Here is a 17,327-nt window from a genome sequence, read left to right as displayed (position 1 = left end):
AATCTCTTGTCAGCGTCTGCTGGCAACTTTCTGTGCATCCTGATGTGCTGTAGTTACACAGAAGAAAAGAAAGAGAGGAGAACTGATGAGAGCACAAGTAAACATTTCATCCACACAAAACATCAAAAGATGCCTTTTGGCCAATTGTCAGAACACAAAGAGCTTGCATTGTTAACATTGCACATGTTGTTTGTGAGCCAGATTTACATTCCATTAGCATGTATTGCTTATAAATGGAACACCATAAATAAATATAAAATTATAATGTATTATGTAAAATTAATTTTTTGTCATCTAGTTAAAGGAAAAATATTGTAACTTTTGAAGAAAAAAATGGGAGGAAGTGGGATGGATATTAACACTGAATATAATTATGGCTTTTTTAATTTAAATGGAATACTTTACATCAATTACATATTACTTTCAGAATACTATGAAATGAAAGTTTGTGTAATTAAAGCCAGTGAGGGAGAAAGACATCAAATTTCACTTTGTATGATGGAGACATATTGACAACTAAGCTTTATAAAAACTCAACTCTGACAGATTTTTACAATGCTTTTGTTAATTTGTTTTGTTTTCTGTTGCAATTTTGTTGATAATGGCAGTGCTAAAAAAACCTTGAAGAAAGTGAAGTAAAAATTAGGGAGAAAAAGCTGCCGATCCCTCCAAGTATGTGAATGAAAACAACTATGGCTTAACAGTCAACACTTTAAATTGTATTTGTAAAATAGGGTTATCACCTGGATATTTATGTTTTCAGTTTAGAAAATAAGTGAAGATAATGAGCCCCATATATACCCCTTTTCCACCGAGCTGGAGTCAGGTTCGGAGCTAGTGCTAGAGCCAGTGCTCAGTTGGTGCTAATCCAAGCACCTCTTACGAACCTTTTGCTTTTCCACCGGCAAGGGGCCACGCGATTACGTCACTGTATAACATAGCCAGCGCGCGCCTTTGAAGCACTTCCATGATTCACCAGTGAGAGTCAACAAATCTTTAACCCTCTGTAAATGCCACGCTTGTCAGCTAATGAACATTAACCCCGCTGGTCTGCTAATAAAGGCTAACCCTGCTAGCAGGCTAATAAACGTTAGCCCCGCTAGCCAGCTAATAAACGTTAACCCTGCTAGCCGGCTAATAACCGTTAGCCCAGCCCGCTGACGTAACAGGTTCTTGCTTTAGACCAGCAAAGAGTTGGTGCTAGTCTGGCACCCGTTCTGAGGCTCAGGACTGGAGCTTTGGCGGTGGAAAATCAAAGAACTGGCTCCAGCTCGGTGGAAAAGGGTAATAGAGATGTAAGTGTTAAAAGAAAGCTGAGAGATCACATTTGAATTATTCATCCAAAATAATATTTTACTCATCATTGCAATGTCCATGTAAATTTTAAAATGAGAATGCAAATACACACATATATGTAGTAACTGTCAAAATAATACCACTCTGGCACACATATGCAGCTTTGAGTAAAGATAAACAAACACTAAACAAACCAAACGAGCATGTTTGAGGGTAAACAGGGCAATGTTGTCCGAGTTTGATACCTGAAATTGCTTCTCATCCCCCGTGCAACCAATCAATAAAGCTGACAGTGCCTGAGAGCAGGATTCACTCGCCATTATCCAGGCGTATTGTGTTCAGTCGTAAAGAGACACATACAGAAACAGGAGTAAATGAGGAGTTAGTGTATTTTATATTAGTATGGGCCTGGCGTCTCATAAACCCTCCTTTTTATAAGTATACATTAACCTAAACCTTTTCTTAACAGAGGGACAATAACTGATGTATTAGAGCTTATATGTTTATGTCATTTTCTTAAGTTTAGGTTTGCAAGGGTTGAGATGTGCCTTAAAAAACAGGCCTTTGTTTGTCTTCTTCTCTGGTTTGTTGTCAAGGAAAAGGTTTCAGTATACAGCAAAGAAGGAGTCACACAAGAAACAAAATTCAGTCTGGGGTCTGGACTTTAAATTTGTCTCTTTACTTTGCAGGGCTGAGGAAACTCTAACATGGACTGAAACATTTGCTCTTTTGCACATTTTGTCATTGTGTGTACAGCCCTGCCATGTAAATAATAGAAATATTTAAAAGCCAGACCCAAGCGTGAATTCTTTATAGTTTTGTTCCCTGTGTGCGAGTCCATCTTTGCTGTACTGAAACATTTTCTCATGTTTGGAAATAATTTCCACACATTGTTGTGACAGTTACTCAAGGATGTTTTATTCATTGCTCAATCCAGTGTCACACTTACAGGTCTGATAAAGGAATGGAATAATAAGAAAATTAGAAAATGAAAATCTAAGTATTTATAGAGCAGCATACGGGCTCAAAACCATTAGGCTGATTTGCATTTAAGTCCAGAAATATTTTATATAACGACATTGTGTGTGTGTGTGTGTGTGTGTGTGTGTGCGTGTGTGTGTGTGTGTGTGTGTGTGTGTGTGTTTGCGTGAGTTTCTGCCCACATAGTCATCAATTTGAGGTATAAGATCCAGAAACCCACACTAGCGTCTCGGGACAGATTTTATTTTTGGACATCAAAGGTAAGGAAATGTTAACTCTGTCTAATGACTTTTGGTCAGATATCTTCCCATGAATCCAGATGTTGTCAGTCCATCTGTTTTACATGCTGCACCATGTTTCCTTCTGCTTATTTGTGTGGCCTAGACATTTATAACATGAAAGACATGTAATCTAGTAAGGATTACTGCTTGTGCGATTTGGGAAGGAAAGCCCTGGAATTAAGGGGGGCTCATGCCCTAAAGATTTTTTTTATGTAGAGATATGTTTAACATATCAGGTGTCAAACCCAAATTCAACACCTTATCTTAACCTGTCACCAAATCAGCTGCAGTATTTATTTTGTCATTTAATGCTGTATGAACATCATGATCTTCTGATCAGTGGCATCACAGTAAATAAGTGTGAAGGCCTTGGGTTTTTTCAAACCCAAAAGGCATGATACTGGGAATAACGGAAGAACAGTTATTCCTAATGTCATGATTGACTAGGGGATGTCCTAAATAAGGTTCAGTCAGTTGACAACACAGCACCCATTACCCTAAACATGTTGAGGCAGCTATGGGTGCATGGAAGTTAATCAACCTTGCTGTGCGCCCAAGTCATGTGACAAACCACTCTGTTAAATTCAGTCTAATTGCAAAATAAAATTGCCTCTTTGAAGAAAATGAACTATTGACGTGTCAGAAATAGGTGATATTGATCAAATCCCTGTAGACTTACAGTTTAACCACTTAACACACGCTCCTGTTTTTTATGCTGTTAACACTCTCAGGATTCTTGTAAAAGTGTCTGTGTGATTCTGTGACTTACTGACAAAGAGTGGCAGAGGTTACAATGATGGGGTTGTTTACTCGCCCATAGGTTTGCCTTTACAATGACATGTGTACAGACATTCAGGGACCTCTCAGCGGGATATAGACACCATGAGGCCACAGCCACAGGTCTTGGCTTCATGCAGTCCAAATTTGGAGTCAAAAGACCAAAAGATGAATTTTTCTGAATTATTTTTCAACAGGTATGTCCATGCGTTTTCCTCAGGTCCTTTTTGGAGACTCCAAATGGACACTTGGTTACCAAAGCTGTATAACCACAATCAAACACCTATAACTTCACATCCCCTTTGCCTACAATCAAAATCTTGGTCTCTAATGAAAGCTGACGCCATATTATCATTATTATTATTATTATTATTATTACATATTACCATATTTTTTTGTTTGGCCATATCTATCTATCTATCTATCTGTTTATTTTGGTATAAGTCATATGTCAAGTCGAAGAAGAACCGACCGTGTACCAAAATGCCGAGTGCGTAAAGATATGTGGTTCAACTCTTTTACGCACCGGGCGCACGCCGGTTACGCTTGGAGTTTGTTTATGGACAGCCAAACTTAATTATTAAGCAAAACTAATATACGAAATCTGTTTTTAATCCACAGCTAGTTGTACACAGCTGTGTCATCTCATTTTATGTGATTCCTGTTTTTATTTTTTAGTTCAACAGGTCCAACTGGCGCAACAGCCTCTGGTGACTAAGTGTCTCTCTCTGGAAAATAATGGAAAGAAGAGGAAAAGGAACCAGCTGCCCTCCAGGTACTGACATTTCCAAACTGCAATGCTATTCTTTTTCGTACTACACAGGCCTTACATGGGACTACTCACATTGTGTGGTTGGCTGATGGAATGTAATTTAAATGCTACCATCATCAAATAACTGCTGGTGAGAGATAAACTATAATCCTGTTATTTTGAGACAGGCTGAAAGAGGTAGCCTTGTTTGGTCTTTGCTGTTGATTAACTTGCTCTAGCCTGCGGCTCTGCTTATCTGGACTGTTTGGAGGTCACACTGCTAAAACCAGGAAGCTGCACGTTGGATATTTAGCATCTGTCTGCCTCCCATAGTGCCCCCATACCCCAAAGAACTGAATCAAATTTTACAATCAAAACATAACAATTTGATAGCAAAAGTGCTATTTATTGCAAGCATGTCCAAAATATTCCAAATTAACACAAATAAACAAGTTGGCTAACAAACAATAATAATAACAAACACATTTGCTTCCAAGTAAAATTATGTTACACACAAATGTTACATAATAAAACTATAATGTGCAAAATAAATGAAAAGTACAGATTAATAATAATAATAATTTTCAATTATGTCCATGATGCCACATTTTTCAGGAGGTCTGGACTAATTCCATAACTGCACAAAACAGCTCTTGCATTTGCACACACACATACACACATATAATGCTGTGTTACTCTATGACTGCATAAAGGTTCATGTAGTTAATGTAAGTGTAACCTAACATTGTTTTAAAGAGAACATCCTTAAGCCAACTTAGATCAATAAAACATGGCTTATAGCTAAACATCTTTACCTTCAAGTGACACAAGAATACAAGGGTTGAATCTGCGGAATCAGTTGTGGCTATCAGGATGAGCAGCAGGTTGTTTTGACATTCCAGACATCCCTGCATATTAATAGTGGCTCCCTGACTCTCGCAAATGAGACACAATCTCCCGGAATCTGGAGTGAGCGAGCAGAGCGCGCACTAGAGTGTGTGTTTGTGTGACTATAAATGCAGCGTGTGTGAGAGCAAAGCGTCCTTATAGCTCTGTGTTGCTGCTTATTAAACTGACACCGATCCCACCCCCTCCCAGAACGAACCTCCCAGAAATGACTTTTTGCAGGTTGGGATGTCTGACATTCCTTCAAGTGGTTCTGGGCCATTAAATATGTAGATAGCACACAGCAAGCTGCCCTCATCATTTGATGCAGCTGGTGGTACTCCCAAAGATTTTAAAAGTGAATCCTTAATGATAAGTATGGTAACAAAAATGCGTATTATCAACACTTGAAGCATTATCAAGCTATTAGGCATTTGTATTTTGGTGTATTTGGACACGGATTGTAGATTGTATTAGTGTAAGGTAATATTAAATTGTGAGTTGGTTTGAGGTAACGTTGACACAGTGTTACCTGCTGAGCTACACTACAATTAACCTTATACCACACACACTAGCTATATCTCGCTACTCTACACTGAAAGTAGTCTAGCGTTGTTTACTCAAATTTAAATTTCGTGACACAACAACAATTATGCAAATGACTGTGTATACTTATGTTCTTAGCTAAAATCACATAGCCTACCTCTGATCCCAACATTGACTAGCTTAGGTTAGCTATCTAGCAAGATTACATGATGCTTGCATGATTGAGCCATTCATAAAACAACAATCAAAATTGAACATGTTTCTCCTTGGCACATTTGTCATTGTGTCATTTTTTTCTTTGTCCTGTAATGCGCTTGGAAAATAAATGGCTTTTGCTTTTTCATTTTATCTAACTCTAATGCTCTCCACATTCACTCCAATCCACCGTACTGATCAATGCTCTAACATGTTGTGACCGATCAATGCTCTAATGTGTTCTGGCTGCGATGACCACTCACTGATGAAGAAGTTTTGGTTGTTTGTGTTTACCTTGGTGCCATTTGGGTGTCTGCCTATGTTGGCTATAAAGCACTCCCCTGGCTTCTCTCCCATAACTCACATAACTCTTTCATGCATATTTACTATCTGTGTGTGTGCACCGTGTGGTAATACCAACCCAATGAGTCTAACTTTAATCAGCGCTGGTGTACTGTCTTATTAAAGAACGGCTTTCCAATTAATTGCATTATGAGCAGTGGAAGAAAGAAGGCCCTTAAGACAGAGAGGTGTTTCTCCATGTTCTCATCTGTCAGGGTGACAGTAATTGGTCTGGATTTACAATCTGGGAGATATGCACATGGGCTCTAAATGAACTGACATCAGTACTTGTAGGGTGCAGCTAACTTACTGGTGGAGCTTCTACTCAAATATAGACTGTGGGACTTCGCTAAGTGGCAAATTTTTCTCCTGCCAAAGACGTTTTCAAGCAGCTCAATCAAAGACAATATTTTACTGTTCTTTGTGCTATTATAGATCTAATTCCCAGTTCTTGCTTGTGGGTTAAAAGACACATGACTCTGTAAGAACATTATATGACAGTGAGTGGACTGTGTGTTTTTGTAGTTCAACAGGACAGCGACTCTGTTAAACTAACAATTATTTCCATTGTCAATTAATCTGTCAGTTATTTTTTTGGATAATCAATTCGTTTGCTCCATAAAATGTCAGAATATGGTAAAAAAAAGTTGATGATTGTTTCCTAGAGCATAAGGTAAAGTCTTCTGATGTCTTCTTTTGTCCACAACTCAAATATTCAGTTTACAAACAAACAAACAAAATATTCACATCTGAGAAGTTAGAATCAGATACTTTGGAAGTAGTTTTCTTAAAGAATAACTTTAATCAATAACTAATTATTAATTATCAAAATAATTGAATCTCATGAAGTACAGTAGGCTACAGCTGTTAATTAGAGGTGTAAGAAATATTTAATTAACACTTCATTTCTTATGCTGCTCACCTTAGGATGTTGGCACAGACTGTTAATCAATTGCAGTTATTTTAGACTGTACTTCTAAATGTTGAGAGGTGAACATGGTAGGATTCAGTAAGTGGATTTGAATTTGATTTAAAAAAAATGTCATATAATAATTGAAAGTGAAGGACTTAATCCAATCTATATACTTCCCTTTGTCTTGTACCATTTTTTGCAGTCAGTTGTTTCTCAAATTTCTTACATAAAGGTGCTGCTGTTGTCAGTTTGTTGTCCTGAGCTTAAAGATCAGTATCTTCTTGGTTTCCTCCTTTTTTGCTTTGTAGGTTAAGGTCTTCTTCTTCACTTGTTCTGTCCCTCCTTTGCTCAAAAATATAAATTTAGAGGAGACTTGCACCTTCTGCAAAAGAGTCAGTGAAAATAACTACATAAAAGGTGCAGCAGGGACATTCATAAAAGCTTGATGGTCATAAATCAATAGAAGTCCCAGAGTAACAGTATTGTATGACTCACCACAATTGTATAAAGCAAATAGATAATCTTAACATGGTTTCATTTTTTAACATTTTTTTTATATACCATTTCCTGTGTGTCGCTGCCAGGTATAAGGCCTCAAGGAGTTCATGCTTTTCACTGTGTGTGTGTGTCTATGTGTGTAAGTGTGTCTGAGTATCTGTCCACAGCTAATCTCACATACCACTGGATTTATCACCCTAATTTATTTTGTGCACAATTATTATTGTATGCTCAAGGACCTAACGTGTTTGCAGTGATTAACAATTTTTGAAAACCTATTTTAATTTAAAATCCAATTTTTAATGTCTTTCCTTATGAGCAGTTATGGGAGTAACGGCATTACTAACAGCGTTACTTTTTTCAGTAATGAGTAATCAAATTAATTACTGTTTCCCCCGTTACAACGCCGTTCTTTTCAGTAGTCCTTGTCATTTAATGATATACATTATGACAGAGGAAAAGGCATTTCTGGCAATCGGCTAGGCTAAAAACAAGGCTAACCTAGTCTGTTGCAGGCCAAATTTTGGCCTTTGATATGGCGCAAAAAAAAAAACTGACATCCACAGGAAAGTTATGATCCATTAAAGTTAGGCACGATATGAGATGAACTAATCTCTGTTTCTGTTATCTTTGCTGCTACCTGAACTGTACACACCTGCTGGATACCCCATTGTTGAAAAACTTGCGCAAAAGTGCCTTCTAAGGTGCACTCTTAGGAGCCAAAACGTGTGCTAAGGTGCCCTCTTGGGTGGCAAAAACGTGCTAAAGTGCCCTCTTCAGTGGCGAGAATGTGCTGTATGTGCCCTTTTTTTTCTTTTCGCCCCTGCCCTTCAAAAGGTCTGTGCACGCCACTGACTGAGTGCACTCTTCTAGTGATTTATTACCCACAGTGCTCTCTGGAACAGTTCACTGTAACACTGTCACTGTACTGATGAACTGACTTCTCAAAACTACAAACAGACGGAAATAAATGTACAAAAGTCTATTTTCTGCATTGTGGCTTGACTGAAAAATATCTGTGTTTGCCTGTGTGTGTGTGTGTGTGTGTGTGTGTGTGTGTGTGTGTGTGTGTGTGTGTGTGTGTGTGTGTGTGTGTGTGTGTGTGTGTGTGTGTGTGTGTGTGTGTGTGTGTGTGTGTGGTCTGCTCAGATTAAAGCCTGTCAGAAAGCCTTAAGATCAAAGCCTTTGTGGAGCACAAATCTGATCTGTCACTGGAAAAGCCACACAGTTTTTTCGTTCTATCTTATAGATAGAGCACAAAGTCTTTCATCCATGATTTTCCTCCTCAGTTTGTCAAATTATAAATGCCATTAAAGCCATACAAGTGCACTATCACGATGATACACAATATGTCAATTATTTGGCATTGTATCCATTTTATTCAAAGCACAAATTTACCTATCAGGAAATGGGGGATTTACTGTAAATAAGTAGTTCTTCTAATTATTTAGTTGTACATTGTATGTTTGAGTTTCACAAAAATTGTACATTTTAAAGGTCAAGCTAAGTTGATAAGTAGAATCTGGAAATTCAGTCGATTACCAGCATTTCAACTCTAGTAACTGGAGATGATTCCTCATCAACAAACATAAACCGAGAGCAGAGAACAGTGTCATTTTCAATCTCTGCCTCTCAGACTGTTAAATTTATTATGAGATCCTGTAAACTGCAGCAGCTGCACGTGTAATGTAACTAATGAAGTCACAGTTTACAGGAAACGTATGACTCAAAACAGATAATGTAGCAGCTACAATCCATACCGCTCTGTGATCAAGTGTGACAAATTAGCGTTCACTTGGGTCTGAGGTAGTGGGGCATGTTTCCAAACTTAAAAAATTATGTTGGAGGTCCCGGCTCCAAACAGAAATTATGGTGCCACCTGTAAGTAGAAACTCTGGACTTCAGCGTGCCTCCAATGCAAACCAATGGATGATGTCATGCCTTGCTACATCTATCATTATACAGACATACAGTCTATGGTGATGCTGCATTGTTTGCCACTGTGCAGCTAACCCAGCTCTGCAGTCCCTTTCAAATTGAAATGCAACTAAAACCTAAACAGTTTCTGTTCTACTTTTCCCTATTTTTTCCTTCTCTCTTTCCTCTAATTTAACTTGCAAGGTCGAAACACAGCAGCAGGTCTTGGTGTGACAGATAAATGTCCATGGACTTGTAAATTAAATTATGATGGTTTTCACAGATTAAATTAAATGTCAAATATTTGAATTGAAGATTTTTATTGCTCAAGTTCATTAAGTAAACATTTCAGTCATATACTGTTAGCCAGATGTGCACAGCATGTAATGCCTGTGTAGAGAACACATGTTCATGCACATCACAGCAGTAGCCAGAAAACTAATAATATCCCAGTTACAACAGAATTCTACAGAGTATTGTTCCATCAGGCTAATGAGCATGGCCCGGTAATGGCAGATCAATGATTACAGATGATTAGTGTTCTCAGTGCCTCTCTCAGTGGCTATGACTCCAGTCTCTATCAGTTGTTGCTTTATGCTAACTTTAAATCACTCCCTTAAGGACCCGCAGCTAAATGATGGAGATCTCGAACAGCTGGAGTTGTGGATTTACTGGCTTACAGGGCCTGAGTCTGCCTGGCTCAGGGTCATCTCCAGTCTCAGTCGGGTCCTACAGCTCTCTGAGGACAACTGACAGAGCACCAACTCATTAGCAGCCATGAGGATTTAGTCTCGTTAAGGAACCATAATGGATAGATTTATCTCATAGCATTTGGCACTTCATTAGACATCAACAGAAACACGGACTCATACACACAATCACACACATTTGTCTTTCTATAGTTTTGAGGACCCTCATAGATATAAGACTTGGCCGAGGTCCTAATTCTAACCTTAACCATTTCAATGAATTGCCTAACCCTAAACCTAATCCAAACCAAATTCGTAACCCTCAATCAACTCTTTGAATTTGTCCAGACAATGCAGAAATGTTATCACTACAATTTAAACAAGACTAGGGATGTACAGCCAGCAGCTCTGCGATAGTTTACTTAGCTCTGCTTTGAGGCTTACATGACCACAATGACAATGCTAACATGCAGTTCTTAGCAGGTATAATGTTTACCATGTTCAATATCTTAGTTTACTGTGTTAAGATCTGCTATTTAGCACTAAAAGTATGTTTTAAAACATTGGCACATTTTGAGATGAAAGATTTGTTCAGACACTAGACTAGGAAAGGAAAACATATCTTAAAGATATTAAAGTCTCTTCAGATTCACCCTGAAGTCCATGATAACCTGAATTCTCCTTGTTATTCATGCACTCGTTGCAACAACAAAACCTGCAGTAAAGAGTTCAGGTATCCCCAGGACAGACCTTATATGTAAAGGGATGTATCATTTATGCTCCCAATGGGGTTGTTTACATGCTGAAATGTCATGCACACACATGAAGCATTTGTGATGGTATGGTGTATAAAGTATACAGAATTAAAAATACAGATGACACAGATGATGTCCTACATTACTGAATGATGTAATTATCCTAAAGGATGCCTTGTGTGATGTTTGAAAATGTAATATTCCTGTTAAACTTCTAATGAAGGCGCACACTGAAACATTGTGTTTTGATTCAGCACAGTTCTGTTTGAATGGAGCTGATTTAATGTGCAGTTCTCCTCCTTCAAGCAGTTAAGAGTTTCAAGGCTGCCAGCATCAGCATGGCAGCAGAGCTGTAGAGTCTGATTTTACAAGGATGATATTTGGCCTTGCATCATGACATGACACTATAGTTTTCCTCTAAATATGCTGATATTTTAAACTATTTAGTAGTATGATATTTTAGTGTCTGCTTTTTTCCTAGTGCTGGTCTAACATGGCAGATGGGAGTGTTTTGTATGAATCAAGTTTAACCTTGAAGGCACCACTACAGATAGCAGCCTGTAAGCCTGTAGTCTTTCTAAAGGAGCAAATTACATCACTGGTTCCCCGAGGGTCAACACATTCTTAAGCTGGGCCCCAGAGACACAGATTTTTTTTTTTTTTTAAACACTATATCCCTAACAATTGAATGGACACAATTGTTCAAAGGTCTGCAGGTGTCTATCTCAGCCATGTGACACCAATCATTATACTTGAATCTAAGTATAAAATGTTTCTAATCAGTTGCCAAAACTGTGTACAGTATGTATAAATATGTCGACAGTCATTAATGAAGGTAACGTGCACATTTTAATAAAAAGCATTGTGTTAACATGATACACACTATATTTTCATATACATACACCTTTTATTATTCACTCTTGCACTACTTCTGTCAGGAACACGCTCGTCATAGATCAAACCATTTATTGCGACAAATGGAAATACAGTTTTGCTTGGCGCTGAAGGCTCCACTCTAAGATGCTCCCTGGATTAGCCAGTTGCATGCTGAGCTCAGAACAAGGAACGCAATGCGAAATCCCCTATGCAGAGTGGGCGGAAAGCAAAACATTAATTTCAGATTGACCCTTGAGCCATGATGGGACCCTGAACCAGAAAGTTGGAGGCTGGGGTGATGGAAGCAAGCTTTGCCAGTAGCAGCTCCGTGAGCAAGAACTAACGCGTTGCTTCATCTTTTAAAACAATACATAGAAAAGATGACCCCAGAGTCTCCATACACTGCTTGAATTATCCTTTATCCAAGCCTTCTCTCTGCTGTTCTGTTAAAAGCGAGTGAACAAAATGAGCAGTTAAAACACTGCTGGTGTTTTAAAGGAGCATGACTTCATTCATTCACTGGATCAATAGCAGTTACACATGATTTGTTGGCTTCACAGATCAGCATCTGCACTGGAAGCATCTAGCCACAGTCATGTTCACATAGTAGGAGTGTAATTTTTTTTTTTTTATGAGTAAAAAGTTTTCTGACATACTGTAGAGGCCTTACATTGGTTAAGCAGTCTCCAGCACCCTTTATAACAAGCCTGTTTCCATGACAGTGTTGAAATGGAGCAGATTTCAATTACAGTGACTATATTTATACCACAACAGACCATTTGGAGGCTTTTACCACAGTTAATTCAGGATTAGATGATGTAACATAAACATGAATTGTCAGGAAAATATTTTAAAAATATACTTAACAGTGTTAATATGTATTGTAACAGTTTGACTTCTTCTCATAATACAATCTCAAGCCAATCCAACCTTTAATGAGGCACAGTAAGAAAGGATTGTGGCTGTGGGAAGGCTGACCAGAGTTTTTCAATATTATGAATCCTTTTAGGGAAAGAGAAGAGACTGTTGCCTTTTCATAGTTATTTGGTCTTCATGTTGCCTTTCAGAATTGTTGCTGCCAGATCAACTAAATACTGACTGATTTGTTGATTAGTTAATACTACAAATGATCAAACCCTGATAATGTTGAGCAAGCTCTCACACTGAAGTGTCCTTGAGCTGTCCATGTGACATCTACATATATTTCCCATTGTGTAGATAAACTGTTGTCACTTGAGATGTGGCATGCAATTATCTATGTAAATCATCATTAAAATCTCATTCCCCTGTTTGTGATAGGCTGAATTAACATTGTTTTTCAAATTGCAGCTGGGAGAAACTGGGAGTTGTGGTTGCAAAATTGCAAAGTGTGCATTGTGGGAGTCTCAGGCTGTCAAGTGTCTCTAATTTGTGTTTGTATTCTGTGACAGATGCTGTTTAACTGCATATTAGAGTAATATAGCATTCATTGTCTTCATCTGTTGGAAGAATGTGTTAAAAAAGAGACTTTGTTAAATATGTGGTCCAAGATAAAGAGATCAAGTAATTATCTTGGCATTTTTTCACCTATCAAATAGTGGGCACCTTTCAGTCAATCCAACATATGTTATGCAACATACATACTAAGGTACTTTACAATCCAACGATTATTAGTATTATTTTTTTATTAACCTCATGGACCAGATGGTTTTATACAAGGAATTATCTATTTTTAAAAAAATGCTTTGTGTGTGATTGGATGTAACTTTCCATCACTGTCTATCACCATCTTGCCTTGCGAGGCAGCTGGATTCATGAGATCACGCAGTTGTGTGAGAATCCTCCTGAGATGCTAATTGGTCAGGACATAAGCACATAAGTTGAATCCTGACCAGATGGATTCTTGCATGATCTCGTAATGTTGTTATCTCACGAATCCAGCCGCCTCACAAGGTAATATGTTTACCATTAATAATTTAAAAAATGTATAAAATGTCAGAAAATTCACATCTGAAAACCTTAAAGCCTAAGGTGACAATGTTTTGTCTAAGAAACAGTCCAAAACTCAAAAATGTTTAAATTAAAATGATGTTTGATGAAAAAAATAGACCAGAAAAAAACACAACTGTACTTCAGGAATTACAAGTATCTTTCAATATGTCTCAAAATCTCAAAACATGTATGTCAAAAATGAGAAACAGATATGAAATACATTTAAAACACATCATCCATGAGCTGAATTACAATTTAGAAAAATTCAGGAACTAGGCAACAATTAATAAATAAATCAAACAAAATCCAGAGCCTAAGTCCATTTACGCAAATTTGGATACTCAGATCAAATGTTGAACTCAAAGTTAAAATATGTCATGCAGGTTAAGAGTATCCATCAGCAGTTAAAAGCATTCGTCAAACATGAACAATCATACGTGTAAATAGAAAAATGGCTCAAAGTCAGGTAATAGACAAGTTAAAGGCACATGGACAGAGGTTTCAACCCAGTAATCAATAACAACCCCCCCCCCCCCCCCCCCCCCCCAAAAAATGCAGCAGATTCATTCAATTCCTACCTTTGATGGGGCAGAGAGACCCATTGTTAATGTCCTAACATCTAAAGTGTCAAAATGAAATTAAAAGATACATCATCATTTGAGATACACAACTAAAAGTAAAAAAACAGTAGATAATTCAAATGTATTCACCACATGACAGAAATAATATAATTGTCTCTGTTCACGAAACAGTTGCTAAAGTCCCCTAATCAGGCAGATTTGCTGCGTTTGAACCATAGCCTGCACCTCACAAGTTCGCCTAATTTTAATTAGAGGACATCACATTATGTGCCAGTCAAACTCCAGTGTTTTGGCTGATCCATTCAATAACTAGTCTTTCAACTAAATAACTTTAATAATTTATTTTAGAGGAAGAAATTCATAGACAACATAAATATTCTTATCCTAAGCCACATTAGAAAGTCTGAATCTCCAGAGCCCTTTAATTTATTGTATACAATTCTGTATGATGTTGTTAAGTAATCTAGGGTGCTGACTCATTTTCCATTGTAGGTTTAGTATAAGTGTTCACCTTAGGTTGTGCTGTCAGGTGGTAGAAAAATACTTTGATAATACAAAAATTGTTATTTTTACCTGCTACAAGTAGCAAACCCATCCATCATGTGACAAGTATACAGTTGATATATGACACTCATAGGCAAAACAAATACTTTAAATAGCTTGTAAATGACACATCATTGGTACCGGTATGTCAGTAAAAGCAGCATTAAAGTATCAAAATGAACAGCTAGCTCATAAAGATTTGTTTTAGATTTTTAACTTAAGGAGATGTATGGCTGCATCATTGTCCCACAGACTTATATGAGTAGTCAGTCTCCTTATGACAGCACATGTCTACAGCTCTCTATGCAACAGAAGATACACAGTGACACACAGGACTGACACTGATGGATGGGAGAAACAGAATGACACACTGGAGTTTCACAGGTAAAAACATTTCAGTGTTCTGACATTTTGATGTCTCTACAAGTCTCTCCCCCCCTCTTTCTTTTCAGCCACAGGTTGTTTCAGTTGTTTCACAGGCGTAATGATCAAGGGGGCTGAATTTTTGCCGCCACTGTTAGGAAAGGGGCTGAAGAATGGAATAAGCTCCTCAGTGAAGTTACATCTAGTGAAGGAGTAGATGTGAGACCTGCTGTCCACATTATAGAAGGAAACCTGACCCTTCCCATAATCAACAAACACTCCAACCTTTTGGGGCATCTCCTTTACACAGAGTTTAACAGGAGGGATTGCATTAGCAGTAAGCTCATCTCCTTTCTTCAGCCAAATAGTCCAGTATCCATTTTCAGGGCTCAGTCTTATATCTCCCTTCCTGTTGATGGACTGGTTTGCAATCCCCAAACACCAATGAGTCTTGTCTTTAACCTGTATCTCATAGTAAAATTTCCCTGAGGAAAAACCCTTTGTTGCAAAGACATTAATGACATGATCAAACCTCCCTGGTTTGTCTGGGACATTCCTCCTCTTGTCTCCATGTGTGACTTGTTTCCCATCCTTAGAAACAATGAGACAGGCATGTGCTGTGTCAGGATCCAGAGTCACGTCCACAGCATGCCGCTTCATTTCTTTCAAGTCTGGATCACACAGCACCCTTATTTCTCTGGTGACTATCTCCTCCAGAGTGAACATGGCTCCCTGCACGGGAAACTGGTCAGTGTCAAGCATCACATCAGACCAGTCCTTAACCTTGGGCACAGTGATAGTAAAATGTGAGAAATTCTCAAGGAACATAAAGGGATCTTTGGTGAGTGAGATCTGATGAAGCTGCTCATTTTTCTGCTTTATTTGTGTAATTTCTCCCTCCAGTTCTTTAATGAAGCCCTCTGCCTTTGTTTCATTGTTTTTCTGCTTCGTCTCAATTACTTCAGTGAGCTCAGCTTGGCTTCGCTTAATGTATTCCACCATAGCTGACATTACCTGCATGCTGCAAGACTGTGCCTTTTGTGCATTATTTTTTGTAGCCTCAGCTGAGTGCTGAATCTTGACAATTTTTTCCAGACGCTCCTGGATCAGCTGATCTGTGCCTTTCTTTTCTATTTCCAGCTCGGTCATCCTGTTCTGAGCCTCCTCCTCTAGAGTCACTAACTTATGTGTTTTATGGTCACTGTCTTTACAGGACTCACATATAATTATTTTATCTACCCTGCAATACAGTTCCAAAGGATAGTGATGCTTCTTACAAAGCCTGTTCTCTGGATTCTCAACTGGATCGATCAGCTTGTGCTTCTTCAAGGCTGGACTTCTCTGATGAGGCTCCAGATGTGTTTTACAGAAAGACATGAGACACACTAAGCAGGACTTAAGGGCTGCAGACTTTGCCCCTGTACACACAGCACAGAGCACATTTCCATTTCCTGGTTGTTCAGGGTCACCAGAAATTTTCCCTTGAACTGATACCTTGATGTTCTCTGCCATGTCAGCAATGATACGGTTAACCCGAAGCATTGGTTTGGTGTAAAACTTTTCTTTACACAGTGGACAGACACATACAGTGTCTTCAGTTTTCCAGTAGTCCGTGATACAGTTGAGACAGAAGTTGTGCCCACAAGGAATGGACACGGGTTCAGTGAACACATCCAGACAGATGGAACAACTCAAATTCTCCACAGCCATGATGCTATTATCAAAAGCTGTAGCCATGTCTAGAGAAATGTGATGAGAAATAATGAAAAGAAATAGTAAATCCACTGTACAGTTGTCAGTGTTTGAAATCAATGAACTGACCGATTTATATTGAACAAGAGGATTGCAAACTATGTCAAAATGTAACTTTACCTGAGCGAATAGGCTTTTCTTTCAGCTGTGTAAAGAAAAGTCAAAGCAACGGGTCTTTCCTTTTTAGTTTCTCTTTCAGCAGTGACGGCACACTGCTAGTCTCCTCCTACTTCCTCATCTAACTAGAACAACTTAACCCTTTATTGGCTCAAGTCACTGGTGACTCATGTTTAGTTTTTTCTTACAGATCCACTATAGCTTAGCTTGAGACATACGCTATGTTGTTTACTTGTTGATGTATCCACATTGTTAGAGCTTTAGAAATCCCTCTCATCAACACTATTCATACATAATA

At 38.3% G+C, this 17,327-nt stretch overlaps 1 protein-coding gene across 1 annotated transcript; it reads right to left on the bottom strand.

Annotated features, from left to right (window-relative positions):
- Positions 1-14,433: 14,433 nt before the first annotated feature.
- Positions 14,434-17,097, bottom strand: LOC128363128 (E3 ubiquitin-protein ligase TRIM39-like). The gene is made up of 2 exons (XM_053324039.1): positions 17,033-17,097; positions 14,434-16,899 (listed from the first exon to the last, which is right to left on the bottom strand). The coding sequence occupies exon 2, from the start codon at positions 16,895-16,897 to the stop codon at positions 15,218-15,220; it is 1,680 nt and encodes a 559-aa protein (XP_053180014.1). The 5' UTR covers positions 16,898-16,899; positions 17,033-17,097; the 3' UTR covers positions 14,434-15,217.
- Between the last annotated feature and the right edge of the window lie 230 nt (positions 17,098-17,327).

This window comes from Scomber japonicus, chromosome 8 (genome assembly GCF_027409825.1).
Source record: "Scomber japonicus isolate fScoJap1 chromosome 8, fScoJap1.pri, whole genome shotgun sequence".
Taxonomy (NCBI): domain Eukaryota; kingdom Metazoa; phylum Chordata; class Actinopteri; order Scombriformes; family Scombridae; genus Scomber; species Scomber japonicus.
Note: the sequence above shows the minus strand (reverse complement) of the source record. Positions and strands in the feature narration are given on the sequence as shown.

What these genes read in the sequence shown, in the direction of transcription:
- LOC128363128 (XM_053324039.1), bottom strand. Translation starts at nt 16,897, where the DNA reads ATGGCTACAGCTTTTGATAATAGCATCATGGCTGTGGAGAATTTGAGT.